The sequence below is a fragment of the Toxorhynchites rutilus genome, chromosome 2, assembly GCF_029784135.1.
Source record: "Toxorhynchites rutilus septentrionalis strain SRP chromosome 2, ASM2978413v1, whole genome shotgun sequence".
Classification (NCBI taxonomy): domain Eukaryota; kingdom Metazoa; phylum Arthropoda; class Insecta; order Diptera; family Culicidae; genus Toxorhynchites; species Toxorhynchites rutilus.
In genome coordinates this window covers 167621488-167634776 of record NC_073745.1, presented here as the reverse complement: position 1 = coordinate 167634776, position 13289 = coordinate 167621488, and the positions used below count along the sequence as shown (strand labels likewise).

The following is a 13289-nucleotide window of genomic DNA, read 5'->3' as shown; positions in this document are numbered from 1 at the left end:
CTGCTCCTCCGTGTACTCCGGCGACCTCGTCTTCTTCCTGCAGACGATTCCTTCCATCTTGAGGGTCCGATGGATCAATACGTGGGAGCAGCCATATTTCCGACCGGCGTCACGCAGGCTGGTTGCGTCCTTGTTGTGAAACAGCTTCTTTAACGATGTCTTCCTCTGCTTCGTCATTATCGTCATCGGACGACCACTTCCGACCTTCCGCTCTACGTTCAGGGAACCCAGGATACGATATACCGTACTGTCAGGTACATTTTCTTCCTTAAAATGTGTCACCGTGAACTTTTTTACTTGCTGGAAATGCGTTTCGTAGAACCGTACAATACGTTCACGGAGCACGTGCTGTTTCGACGCCATCTTTGCTTTGACTAAATTCAAACTAGCAAAACCAAACACGCCTACTGTTTTAGGGAGCCCAAAGAGCAATTTCTCGGAGAAAGAAAATTTTACGCTCTTTATTTGAGTTACTGAAAGGTTAAACCCGTTAGGAGGAGTAGAAGTGTGCTTTATCGAAACAAATCGTCTTCGCTAAGCTCAAATGCATAGATTTTCGGGCTATGTTGCATCGAAAAACTTTATATTCCAAACGAAAATCAAAATGACAGATCCATACAACCAGTGAATATGAGCAAATAAACTTTTGTTCTGCAATATGTTTTGAAGCAGAGATCGAAATTCTCGCTCGGCTGCGCGATAAATATTCAGTCAATCAATTTATTTTTCGGAGAAACGTGTATTGTTGATATTCCGTCTCTCCCTTTCGAAAATTCCTTTTCGGAGAAAATGAGATGTGGAAAATCTCTATCTCGGAAGTTCAACGAGAATGCATTTTCGTCTCTCATTTGGTACTGAAAATATGGAGCGAAAAATCAAAGCTAACTTTACCAACATTAGGCTGTTAGGACAGCGTCCAAACGATCTGCATTTAGACAGCGTCTGAATTGTACAAATATTAATCCATCTCATGTTCACTTCACGATGAAACCCAATATTGCCGCATGTTTTCATGTAATGTTTTCAGTTGTACTGATGAAAACCCAAAAATCAAGGAGTCACTGAAAACGAAACCATTTTTCGGCAATAATAACTCTCCGAAAAATAAGAATCGGCTATGCGTGTTTATGATACACTATGCAAGCATTTGCATAGCCCATGCAGCAAATTAAAATCTCGCCCGATTAAGGGATAATAACCCACCCAGTCTGGCAACACTGCATTTTCGCCGCTGATTTGTATTGACGTTTTGTTGGAATAAACATTCAATTCGCAAACAGATTCAACAGAATAGTACGTGTTTTGAAAGGAGAAATAAAACAGTGGAAAAAGGAAAAGGTTTTTTAAAGGTTTGAAAGTGAACTAGAAAGAAAGTGAAGTGATCGGAAAACAACAAAGAAGGACAACACAACGTAGGAAACGAAAGGTACGGATTCAACATATAAAAGTGGTGCCGTGACCAGGATTTTCGGCCCAACGTGGCTACGGGAGACACCATCACGATTCGCTGGACGGTACGAGGACCTATTGGAGACGCCATTGCTGTTCGGACATCGTGAGTCTGATTGTTCGGGAAGCTTCGAAAGCTTTATTTGATTGATTAAAGGCTCGTTCAATCGGAAATCAGGTAACCTGTCCGATTTTCTTTCTGCGTAGCCTTAGGTACGCTTTAGATTTGCGTTTCTTCTCCTTTTCATACTCTACGCGGTTCCTGGACATTCGGGGACAATCGATTACCGCCATCCTTAATTGGGGTACATCGCAACGGCCATCCGGCGCCATTTCGAGGTGCTAATTGTGTGTAGCACAATAAGGAGTTGATCCTATTCAGCCCAGAGGAACTGTTGAGGCATTCAGGCAATACAATCGGCCATTCTGCGCCATTGTGAACGTCGCGTGACTGTTTTTGGACATCGCCACGCAATCCAGTGGATCTTTCAAGCAATTTTGACAGAATCGACCAATCCCTGATGTTATCGCTCCGGTTATATCATTTCTTTCTGCGTTATGGCGGAAACGGCTCTCTCTGGTTTGAAACTGCCGACTATTTCTCTTCCTGAATTCGACGGGGACTATATGCAATTGGTGGGTTTCCATGAACGTGTTCTTAGCTCTGATTCATTCGAACACCGATGTGCCAGCGATTCAGAAGTTCCACTATCTGAAAGCACTTTCTCTCCTTGTTGTGCGATTTCCGCTTCCAATGATTTGATCGCCTCTGGATTAGCTTTGACAATGGCAACAGGACTATCTACCGGAGAGGGAGCGCTTTCTGAGGTTCTCGGTTGACTTAGGGCTTGCAGTTGCTTCTTCAGTTCGAGGAGAATGTTAACCTCCGGCTGGAAGACGCACTTGTCTACTCTGGTAGTTTTAATTCTGCGCACCTTCGCCGCCTGTTCGTCCACTGCCTTCTGGGCTTCCTTGAGAGAGGTGAACAGTTTGCTGCTGGCAGTAGGGGTCTTGGCTGCGACGGGTTTGGCCTCCGTGTTTTGCTGCACTCCAGCGTATTTCTTCTTGAGCTCATCGATCTTGGTCTGCTCAATTTTGTTGAACAGAACAGCTGGTCACACAATGGCGGGGATTCCAGTTTTCCTGGGCATCAATTCCGAAAACGCCAATACCGCAACTCTTGCTAAACTTGCCATCCTCATAGTTGAGATACTCCGTTGCCATGATGTGAGACACCAGCGTGTGGCCTTTGTTGATCCCAATAAGACTAGCCGGAAACATGACCGATTGAAAGGGAACATTATCCTTCGCCATGAACTGATACTGATCAATTTTCGTGCTTTCATCCGGTTGCCACCATTGCTGCCATTCCTTGCAATAGCGACTGGTCATGGAAATGTAACCAATCGGTGCATCGAACCACACATAGAACACCTTGTCCTCGTAGCCTTCAAGTGGCACAGGAATACCCCATTTGAGAACCCGAGTGATGCAGCGTGATTTAAGACCTTCCTTCAACCAGGCCCGGGCGATAACGCGTGCGGATCGATCCACCCACTCACGCAACGAAAGGTACGGATTCAACAATGCGTTTCTCGCGAGAATCTAAGTGAGCGTATAATATTCTTTCGCCTCCTATATCCTCAGCTTGTTTTCCCTGTGGGTGAAAACGGATGTTTTCAACATATTTATTCATCTTGATTATTAAAGACATCAGTATTAAATTTCATTTTAGGCAATTGAATATCAGCTGTTGTTTACTTTTAACCTGAGGCTGTTGTGTGCGGTTTGTTTTTTATTTAGTTCGAACTTTTATTGTACTGCTGCTTAAGTTTTTCAATTGCAATACAGCGTTTAAGGATTGTTAGCGGTTTTTTTGCTTATCACTATCCAAATGTTTTATGAGCCCGTGCTTCTTTGCAGCTACCGGATGCCGTGTTCGGAAATGCCTTATGAAATTCCCCTAGGTCGCAAATCACTCGACGGTAGCTACAGCCACTCGGTGTATCGATTCTGCATATACCGTTGTTACCGTCTCGCCAAATTAAATCCGATTTCATCGAACTCTGGCGTTTTTGTTTTCTAAATGATCCAGCCTGACTATTTTTTGACTTTTTTATTTTTTTATTTTTCATTTCTATACCGGGGTGTAAAATCAAAGTTTCGAAAACGAAAGCGTTACGCCGGAGACCGAGATTTAATAGCGAGCGTTAATAGCTCCTAAACAAGGTGCTCCCGTGGCCGAGTTAGCGTCCCACACTATCATGCCGGGGGTTCAGGTTCGATTCCCGTTCTGGCCGGGGGATTTTTCGTCAAAGAAAATTTTTCCGGCTTGCACTGTGGTCACGCGTATTCTAGAGCTTGCCACTCCAGAGTACATTTAAGGCGTGTTATTCGGCATAGAAATCTCAAACAAGTATTACTAATAAAAATGACGCAAGTAATGCTACGTTGAGAAGGCAAAAGTTCCACTGGAACGTTAGAGCCATCCAAGAAGAAGAAGAAGCTCCTAAACAACTGAACGAAATGGTATGATAAACACTTCATTCGAAAGATAAAATGTCTACGCGTTATATACTTGTTACTTTTTCATCCAAAAACTAGTTTCAATAGCCTTAAAATTGCTTTCAAAACAGGCTATTGAAATCACCAATCAGTATATAAGCGAGCGCCGCTCGTAAACCCACTCAGTTATAATTGAACAGCGATTGGAGCATGTTGTCGCTGTTGTGATGAAGCTAACTTCGTTTATCATGAAAGCGCTGATGAACGGTGTCACCAAGCGCCTGTTTGTGCACCTTAGGCCAGAAGGGAATTCACCAGGAGGAGAGTGATGCCACGGTTCCGCTTGAAACATCGGAGCAGCCGCCACACACACATACACGCGCGAAACCCTCGTTGCTATCATCGTTGCTGAAAAATAATCTACCAGTTCTAGCCCTACCCCCTGGGAATTGAAAAATACATTCATGCGAAAGAGTTTATTTAAATGTTTTCTATCCATATAACACTGCAACCAAATACATTTGGTAGCTTTGGTAGCTTGTGGATCAGCAATTCGGTCGACTTCTGATAATGACGAATTTCATGCAAAGTTCCCGATCGATAGCGATGTGGCTTTTTAACACACTTCCTGCGACTGGTGCGCTTATCCGAGCTGCTTTCTTGGTCCCTTACCAACGAAAGTCTAACAAGCTGTCTGCTTGGTCCCTCAACAAAGAAGTCCTCACGGTGCGAGAGTAGAGTAAGAAATGAACGAAAGCAAAGAAAGCGTGATATTAAACCATAAAAGTATAAAATGTAAACCCCACCCTCTTTATTATATAAGCTTACTGTATACTTACTTCGGTGACCGGAATAAATCGCCACAGTAAACAACTGCAACAGAAACAACCGCTTAGAAAAAGTGTAGTAGGCTAGAAATATTTGGCGCGGGAAAAACATCATGTGCCTCACATTTCTAATATAAATTTATTCTCTTGTTCTCGTTTTTCGAAATTTATTCTGAGGACAATGTAATGGGGACGAAGTCCCCATTTGGCGAGGATAAGGAATCGAGGCGGCCCATGCCGCCAAGATGACGCAATCCGAGTCCACCGCCGACCCGCCGTCGGAAGCGGCGGTGTCTCGCACGCAAACCTGGGATCCACTGATTGCCCGGTTAGTTTGAAACATAGGATACGATCCTTTAGCAATGTCCGACCGAGCTCTAGCGAGCGTCGGACGGTATACGTCTGCCCGGGGCGTTACGTTTGCCTGGGGCGATACGTTTGCCCGGTTAATTCTTGTTTTGAAATACAATACCGCGCCACAATATTTATAGCCTACTACACATTTTATAAGCGGTGGTTTCTGTTGCAGTCGTTTTCTGTGGCGATTTATTCCGGGAACCACTTACTTCGATGTTATTCGTTTCTAAATAATAACAATATAACAATAACAATAACAATATAATAAGGGTGGGGTTTACATTTTTTACAATTGCTGATCCGCAAGCTAGCTTTGCAGCATTTGGTTCGTGGAATTGCTCAGGACTTCAAAACCGACCTGCTTCATAAATTTGGTTCGTGGAATTGCTCAGGACATCAAAACCGACCTGCTTCAAAAATTTGGTTCGTGGAATTGCTCAGGACTTCAAAACCGACCTGCTTCAAAAGTTCCGCGGTTATGACGCTGCAGGAAGCCTATTCGAAGATACTAATTTGTGTGCTATCCACGCAAAACGTATCACATCATCCCCAAGGACATTCAGCTGGTGCTATATTAACTTAGCATATAATCAGCGGCCCTTTTCAGGGCTCCAAATTTGATGGATTAGAGTTCAGAAAAGTTTTTTACAGGCCAAACTGAAATGAGTATATTCGTTTGGATGCCATTCAGCATCGAGAAAATTCAGGAATGATCTAATCGTTGCTGAAAAATAATCTGCCAGTTCCCTGGGAATTGAAAAATACATTCATGCGAAAGAGTTTATTTTAATGTGTTCTATCCATGTAACACTGTGACCAAATATTGACGTAGGACTACGTCTTTCATTTCTATACCGGGGTGTAAAATCAAAGTTTCGAAAACGAAAGCGTTACGCCGGAGACCGAGATTTTGAGCGTTAATAGCTCCTAAACAACTGAACGAAATGGTATGATAAACACTTCATTCGAAAGATAACATATCTACGCGTTCTATACTTGTTACTTTTTGATCCAAAAACTTGTTTCAATAGTCTTAAAATTGTTTTCAAAACAGGCTATTGAAATCACCAATCGGTATATAAGCGAGCGCCGCTCGGAAATCCACTCAGTTCCAATTGAACAGCGATTGGAGCATGTTGTCGCTGTTGTGGTGAATCTCTTCGTTTATCATGAAAGCGCGGATGAACGGTGTCACCAAGAGCCTGTTTGTGCACCCTAGGCCAGAAGGGAATCCATCAAGAGGAGAGTGATGCCACAAACGGTTCCCCGGGAAGACATCGCTACACACACATACACGCGCGGAATTCTTTCCTTTTGGATGCCATTCAGCATCGAGAAAGTTCCGGAAAGATCTAATCATTTCTGGAAAATAATCTGGGAATTTAAAAATACATTCATGTGAAAGAGTTTATTTGAATGTTTTCTATCCATGTAACACTGTGACCAAATATTTTTCAATCAAGTACTATTAACAGGTGGTTATCGAGTTAGTATTAACCACTGGTGGGCTTCCAGTATCGAGGAAAATGTGGAAATATCTAATCGTTACTGAAAATAATCTGCCAGTTCCTCTGGGAATTTAAAAATACATTCATGTGAAAGAGTTTATTTGAATGTTTTCTATCCATGTAACACTGTGACCAAATATTTTTCAATCAAGTGTTATTAACAGGTGGTTACCGAATTAGTATTAACCACTGGTGGGCTTCCAGTATCGAGGAAAATGTGAAAATATCTAATCGTTACTGAAAATAATCTGCCAGTTCCTCTGGGAATTTAAAAATACATTCATGTGAAAGAGTTTATTTGAATGTTTTCTATCCATGTAACATTGTGACCAAATACATTTGGTTTTGTGATTTTCCAATCAATCGCAATTAACAGGATAGCTTCTGAAGATTATTCTTCCCCATCAGTAGGATATTTCCGTATCCAATATTGTATGCGCCCGCAATCGATTATTGCTCAGTCGCCGAAATTTCCGAGCTCAGGGAGTTCATTCCCCTTTAATTTGCCTTCCAAATTGCCATCGTAAACCACACCTTCTCTCGATTCAATCACACAGAAAAAGCATACTTAAGCGATATTCTGGTGGTGAGACACATTAATTTTTCGTGAGGACATCGACAAGACAACATCGTTGCCTAACGTGCTGGAGGAGGTGGACGGCGAAGGATCGACACATACACGCGCAGAATTCTTTCCGTTTGGATGCCATTCAGCATCGAGAAAGTTCCGGAAAGATCTAATCATTGCTGGAAAATAATCTGCCAGTTCCTCTGGGAATTTAAAAATACATTCATGTGAAAGAGTTTATTTGAATGTTTTCTATCCATGTAACACTGTGACCAAATATGTTTCAATCAAGTGCTATTAACAGGTGGTTATCGAGTTAGTATTAACCACTGGTGGGCTTCCAGTATCGAGGAAAATGTGGAAATATCTAATCGTTACTGAAAATAATCTGCCAGTTCCTCTGGGAATTTAAAAATACATTCATGTGAAAGAGTTTATTTTAGCAGGTTAGCTTTTGAAGATTATTGTTCAGAACAAGGTTTTTCGTATCCTATATTGGATGCATAAAACCTTGTGCCTCCAACGTAACGCTCTCGTTTTCGAATTCCCCCAAATATTCATTTATTCATTCATTCAGAATGGATTTGGATTCAACTTCAAACAAATGATCTCTAAATCAACGATAGTCCTACGTCACCCTTGCGGTTATACCATAGATATAACCCACTTCCTGTTTTTTTCAATCAAGTGCTATTAACAGGTGGTTATCGAGTTAGCATTAACCACTGGTGGGCTTCGAGTATCGAGGAAATTCGGGAAAGAACTAATTGTTGCGAAAAATACTCTGTCGGTTCCCCTGGGAATTGAAAAATACATTGATGCGAAAGAGTTTATTCTAATGTTTTCTATCCATGTAATACCAGGGACAGACATACAGCTGTACTTGCGTTGTACGTGTACAGCGTTGTACAGGTACCATCGTACCATGACAGACATACTTTGGTTGTACATTGTACCGTATGTCAAACTGACAATCAGATACTTTTCCAATTTCCACCACATATTTCAACGAAAAAGGTTTTTATTTAGTGTCTAAACTATCAAACACAACAAACAAGTTTCCAATCTGAGTTATTAACTTAAGAGAAAGTCAATGAAAAGAACGTTTATCAAGTGATTTGATTCTGCTTGTTCATGCTACCCACCACTAACCGTCTATGGCGCTGCGCACAGTACAACTGTAGCCATGTACAGCGGTAAAATAGGTCGGTACAGGTACAGCGATTGTACCGAGTTGCTTGCATGGTTCTAACGCTGTACATGGTGACAGACATACAACTTTCGAAGTACAACGATAGTACAGCTGTATGTCTGTCATAAGTATAACACTGCAACCAAATACATTTGGTTTTGTGATTTTTCAATGAATCGGAATTAACAGGAAAGCTTCTGAAAATTATTCTTCCCCATCAGTAGAAAATTTCCATATCCAATATTGTATGTGCGCGCAACGGAAAATGTTTCGTATCGCGAAAATTATATAATTTTCAATCGATTGCTCAGTCGCTGAAAGTTACAAACTCAGAGAGTTCATTCCCCTCTAGTTTGCCTTCCAAATTGCCATCGTAAACCACAGCTCTCGATTCAATTACGTACAAAAAGCATACTTAAGCGATATTCTGGTGGTGAAATGCATTCATTTTTCGTGAGGACATCGACAAGACAACATCGTTTCTGAACGAGCAGGACGAGCTGAACGAGCTGGACGAGCTGAACGGCGAGGGATCGAGGGATTCATTACTTGGCCTGACTTGACCTGAAACGCATTCATTCATTCCCTTGGAATTGAAAATTACATTCAAGCGAAAAAGTTTATTATGTTTTCTATCCATATAATACTGCGACCAAATACATTTGGTTTTGTGATTTTTCAATCAAGTGCGATCAACGTTAGACCACGTCTTTTGGCAATTTATTAGAGGTGCAATGAATCCTAAGAAGGAATTCCCGTTCTACGCGCACTGGTAAACGATGTTTGCTCAACAATTTCTCAAACGAGAAATGGGTGTTGTAAGAAAGGATGAGCGAACGCAAAAAAATATGTGGATTGATTTGATGCAGCGGTTATTTTGTCTATTGAAAATGGAATACAAATCATATCACAATACAAGCAATGTATTATGTATTATACAACTTTCGTGTGATTGCTTTTTTTGCTGAATATTGTGCCTTCAACGTAACGCTCTCGTTTTCGAAGTCCCCCAGATATTCATTTATTCAGAATTGATTCAGAAGCAACTAAAAACAAATGGTCACTTAATCAAAGATAGTCCTACGTCACCCTTGCGGTTATACCACAGATATAACCCACTTCCTGTTTTTTATTTTTGAATTTTTACTCAAATTCATTGCCAGAACGAATATCATTTCGTTGTTGCTTTTGATATTCAAAGTATAAATAACAGCGAAGTTATGAACCCCACTCAATGCCGCGTTCATTCATTATAGCAAATTTGTTCATGCATCAGCGATATGAACAAAATTAACTCGTTTGTTATTGTCATCAATATAATGAGAGAAGTGTGTTTCAAGCTGGAAAAAGACATTTACACTGAAATAATATCATATTCATTGCTCGTCACTGGAGACACTGGAAGTGTGGATTGAAGTCAGGTTCAAGGCAGATTTGTATTCATTAGTCACGCCAATCAGAATAACCATTTGCTAGATAGTTCATCAGTCATCCTCGCTCTCGACGCTCGTCAATTCATTTTCTAGTCAATTCAAATCATGTTGACGGCGAATGCCGAAGTAGTCCTAGTCGAAGCGAAGCTACTGAGATGAGAGTCGATTTTAATTATTCATTTTCGAAGATTTCGGGCCCTGATCTTCACACATAACTTTCACTATCACAAATTTGCAACCAATTCTACAACACACACCTCTAATTCCCATCGGACCAAAAGCTAGGAAAAAGTATTTTCTTTGAAATAATAAATTACCAGTTTAGTTTTTTGACGTTTTGCCTAATTGCATATAAATTTCATCTCTGTAATTTTTTCATCGTACTGTATAAACATAACTTGACATAGTTAGAATAAAATAACAAAACATTATTGACTAGTGGCCAGCACAAAACATACTAGGAATGATGTATTTAGGTGTTGAAAACAAATTGATAGATCGTACAATGGTTTCGCGAAAGGCAATCAGCGCTATCCTATTCCGCTGCTTCCTCTTCCTCAGACGATGAACTTGCTGGTATGGTTGTGAACCAAGTCTCCCTATTTTTAGTAGTTCTGGAAATGAACATAACTCGTTAGTATTAGCTAATACCATAATATTGATTGATTTAATAAAATAAAATATGTGTATTCCTATTTAAGGGGGGAACCCGGTCTGGAAGGAAATGTTGTCCTGAAAGGAGCTATAGTATTGCTGTACGAAATTTTAAACGCTATTGACCTGATTATGGCCTCCCCACGTTAACCAGTGTTAGGCACACAAACGTTTGTTTACATTCATAGTTTCTATGCAGCAGAAGCGGATTCATTATCAATCGGCGTTTTTTTTTCCAAAATATGTATTTTTATCAAGGCATATGGCGTTAGCCTGACGGGGCCGGAGTTCAATATTTTGACAGTTTTTCTTATTATCTATGTTAGTAATATGTAACCGATTACTCGCGGTCGGCTCGAGGTTAGTATTACAAGTGTTCTCGTAATTGGGATGTTGCTGTCTCCAATGCTCTGTACGTGTGCCCGACACGGGATACTTCCTATTGGGATGCAGCTGACCATTAATCAGCAACGCCCCCCTAGTATGTACCCCATATCTAGCGTGGTGCGTCTTCTCGACTCGAGGAATCCAGGATAGAATGGTCACTAGCCGGCGCAATCATCAGCTCGTGTAGAGTTGTCATGAGCGGTAAAACCTTTGGCTCTTGTTGAATCATCAGTGGACTGCACAACCTTTGGCCCGTGTATCTGTAAAGAGTGTGTGTATGTATTGCCGCGACTAAGTAAAAGTTTATAGATCGGATAGGAGGGATATGAAACAGGGACACAACGAAGGAAACATCATTAAACGTTGACATCGGCGTTTCTGAGGAACAGGTATAGATGAAGCAGTAGATCAGGATCACGGCTACCTAAGATATCCCGGACGGGGATATCCGATTGTCTGCCTTGTGCTCTCAGTGCTCTAGAGAGCTGAGAGCGAGCAGCATGGAACCGGATACACGACCAGACAACATGCTCGATGTTGTGGTAGCCATCGCCACAATCACAAATATTGTTTGCTGCGAGCCCAATGCGATAGAGATGCGCGTTTAGGTTGTAGTGATTGGACATGAGCCGAGATATCACGCGAATGAAATCACGACCTACATTCAATCCCTTAAACCAAGCACTCGTCGAAACCTTAGGGATAATCGTGTGTAACCAACGACCGAACTCATCTTCACTCCACATGCGCTGCTAACTAACGAGTGTGTGCTGACGAGGAATGTGAAAAAATTCATTATAGGCAATTTGCCTTTCAAAAGTGTGCCTTCTGAAGCGCCCACCTTAGCTAGCGAGTCCGCTTTCTCATTCCCCGGAATCGAGCAATGAGAGGGAACCCATGCAAAGGTAATCTTGAATAATTTTTCGACCAAAACTCTCAATAGATGTCTTATTTTTGTTAGGAAATAAGATGAGCGTTTATCAACTTTCATTGAGCGGATTGCCTCTATTGAGCTGAGACTGTCTGAAAAAATAAAATAATGGTCGATGGGCAGTGTTTCAATGATCCCTAGAGCATAGTATATCGCACCCATTTCTGCGACATACACGGAACAAGGATCTTTGAGTTTGAAAGAGGCACTGGAATTTTCATTGAAGATGCCGAAGCCAGTGGACCCGTTTATGTAAGAACCGTCAGTAAAGAACATTTTATCAGATCCAACTTTCCCATATTTTTCCGAAAATATCGACGGAATAACATTGGAGCGTAGGTGATCTGGTATTCCATGAATTTTTTGTCGCATGGACAGATAAAAAATGACAGAGGAATTGCAAAAGTATGGGAAGCAAACTTGGTTGGAGATGCCTGATGAAGGGTGCACGTCGTGGGTAAGGTACTCATGGTATAAAGACATAAAACTTGACTGAGGAATCAGTTGGAGTAGATTTTCGAAGTTATCAATCACCAATGGATTCATGATCTTGCAACGGATGAGAAATCTGTAGGATAATTCTGTGAACCGAAGAGTAAGCGGGGGTACTCCTGCCAAGACTTCGAGACTCATCGTATGTGTCGAATGCAAACACCCCATGGCTATACGCAAGCAACGATATTGTATCCTCTCCAGCTTGAGAATATGAATCCTAGCAGCTAATCGGGAGCAAAAACTGCCATATTCTAACACTGATAATATCGTTGTTTTGTACAGCTTAATGAGGTCTCCTGGATGGACACCCTACCATGTTCCGGTTATTGTTTGGATAAAATTGATTCTTTGCTGGGATTTCTGTTTCAGATACGCAATGTGTCTTCCTTAGGTACATTTAGAATCAAAATATACACCCAGGTATTTGAAAAACATAGAGTGTTGGATCGTTTTGCCGGATATGTAAAGCTGGAATTGGGCGGGTTTGTGCTTCCTAGCAAAAACGACCATTTCAGTTTTCTCCGTAGAGAATTCGATACCCAGCTTGAGGGCCCACGTGAACAGATTGTTCAGGGTATCTTGCAACGACTTTTGCAGAACGACGGGATTAGTACCCGTGATGGAAATAACTCAATCGTCTGCAAGTTGTCTCAGCGTGCAGTCTCTAGTTAGACAATCATCCATATCATTGACGTAAAAACTGTACAAGAGGGGGCTTAGGCAGGAGCCTTGCGGTAGGCCTATAAAACTGTAACGAGAAGATTTTGAGTTGCCATGAGAGAAATTCATGTGCTTTTCTGACAGTATACAGGAAATTATTCAGAATTGTTGAAAGCCCACGATTATGAAGCTTCTCTGAGAGAATTTCCATGGAAACTGAATCAAATGCCCCTTTGATAACGAGGAAAACGGAAGCCATTTGTTCTTTGCGAGCATTTGGATTTCAGAAGATAACAGCGCGAGACAATCATTCGTCCCTTTAC

The 13289-nt window shown here is 41.4% G+C and overlaps 2 protein-coding genes across 3 annotated transcripts in view; both read right to left on the bottom strand.

Annotated features, from left to right (window-relative positions):
• Positions 1–2072: 2072 nt before the first annotated feature.
• LOC129766350 (methionine--tRNA ligase-like) lies at positions 2073–3145 on the bottom strand. Its single transcript, XM_055766870.1, has 3 exons — positions 3134–3145; positions 2622–3054; positions 2073–2560 (listed from the first exon to the last, which is right to left on the bottom strand). Exons 1-3 carry the CDS (start codon positions 3143–3145, stop codon positions 2073–2075), a joined length of 933 nt encoding a protein of 310 aa, XP_055622845.1.
• Positions 3146–10159: 7014 nt separating this feature from the next.
• LOC129765524 (uncharacterized) overlaps positions 10160–13289 on the bottom strand; it is a 39664-nt gene continuing 36534 nt past the window's right edge. For both annotated transcript variants that reach the window (XM_055765925.1, XM_055765926.1), the window contains one exon: positions 10160–10453. In XM_055765925.1, the coding sequence (XP_055621900.1) occupies positions 10375–10453 (79 nt within the window). In that variant the 3' untranslated portion in view covers positions 10160–10374. The remainder of the gene's footprint in view (positions 10454–13289) is intronic.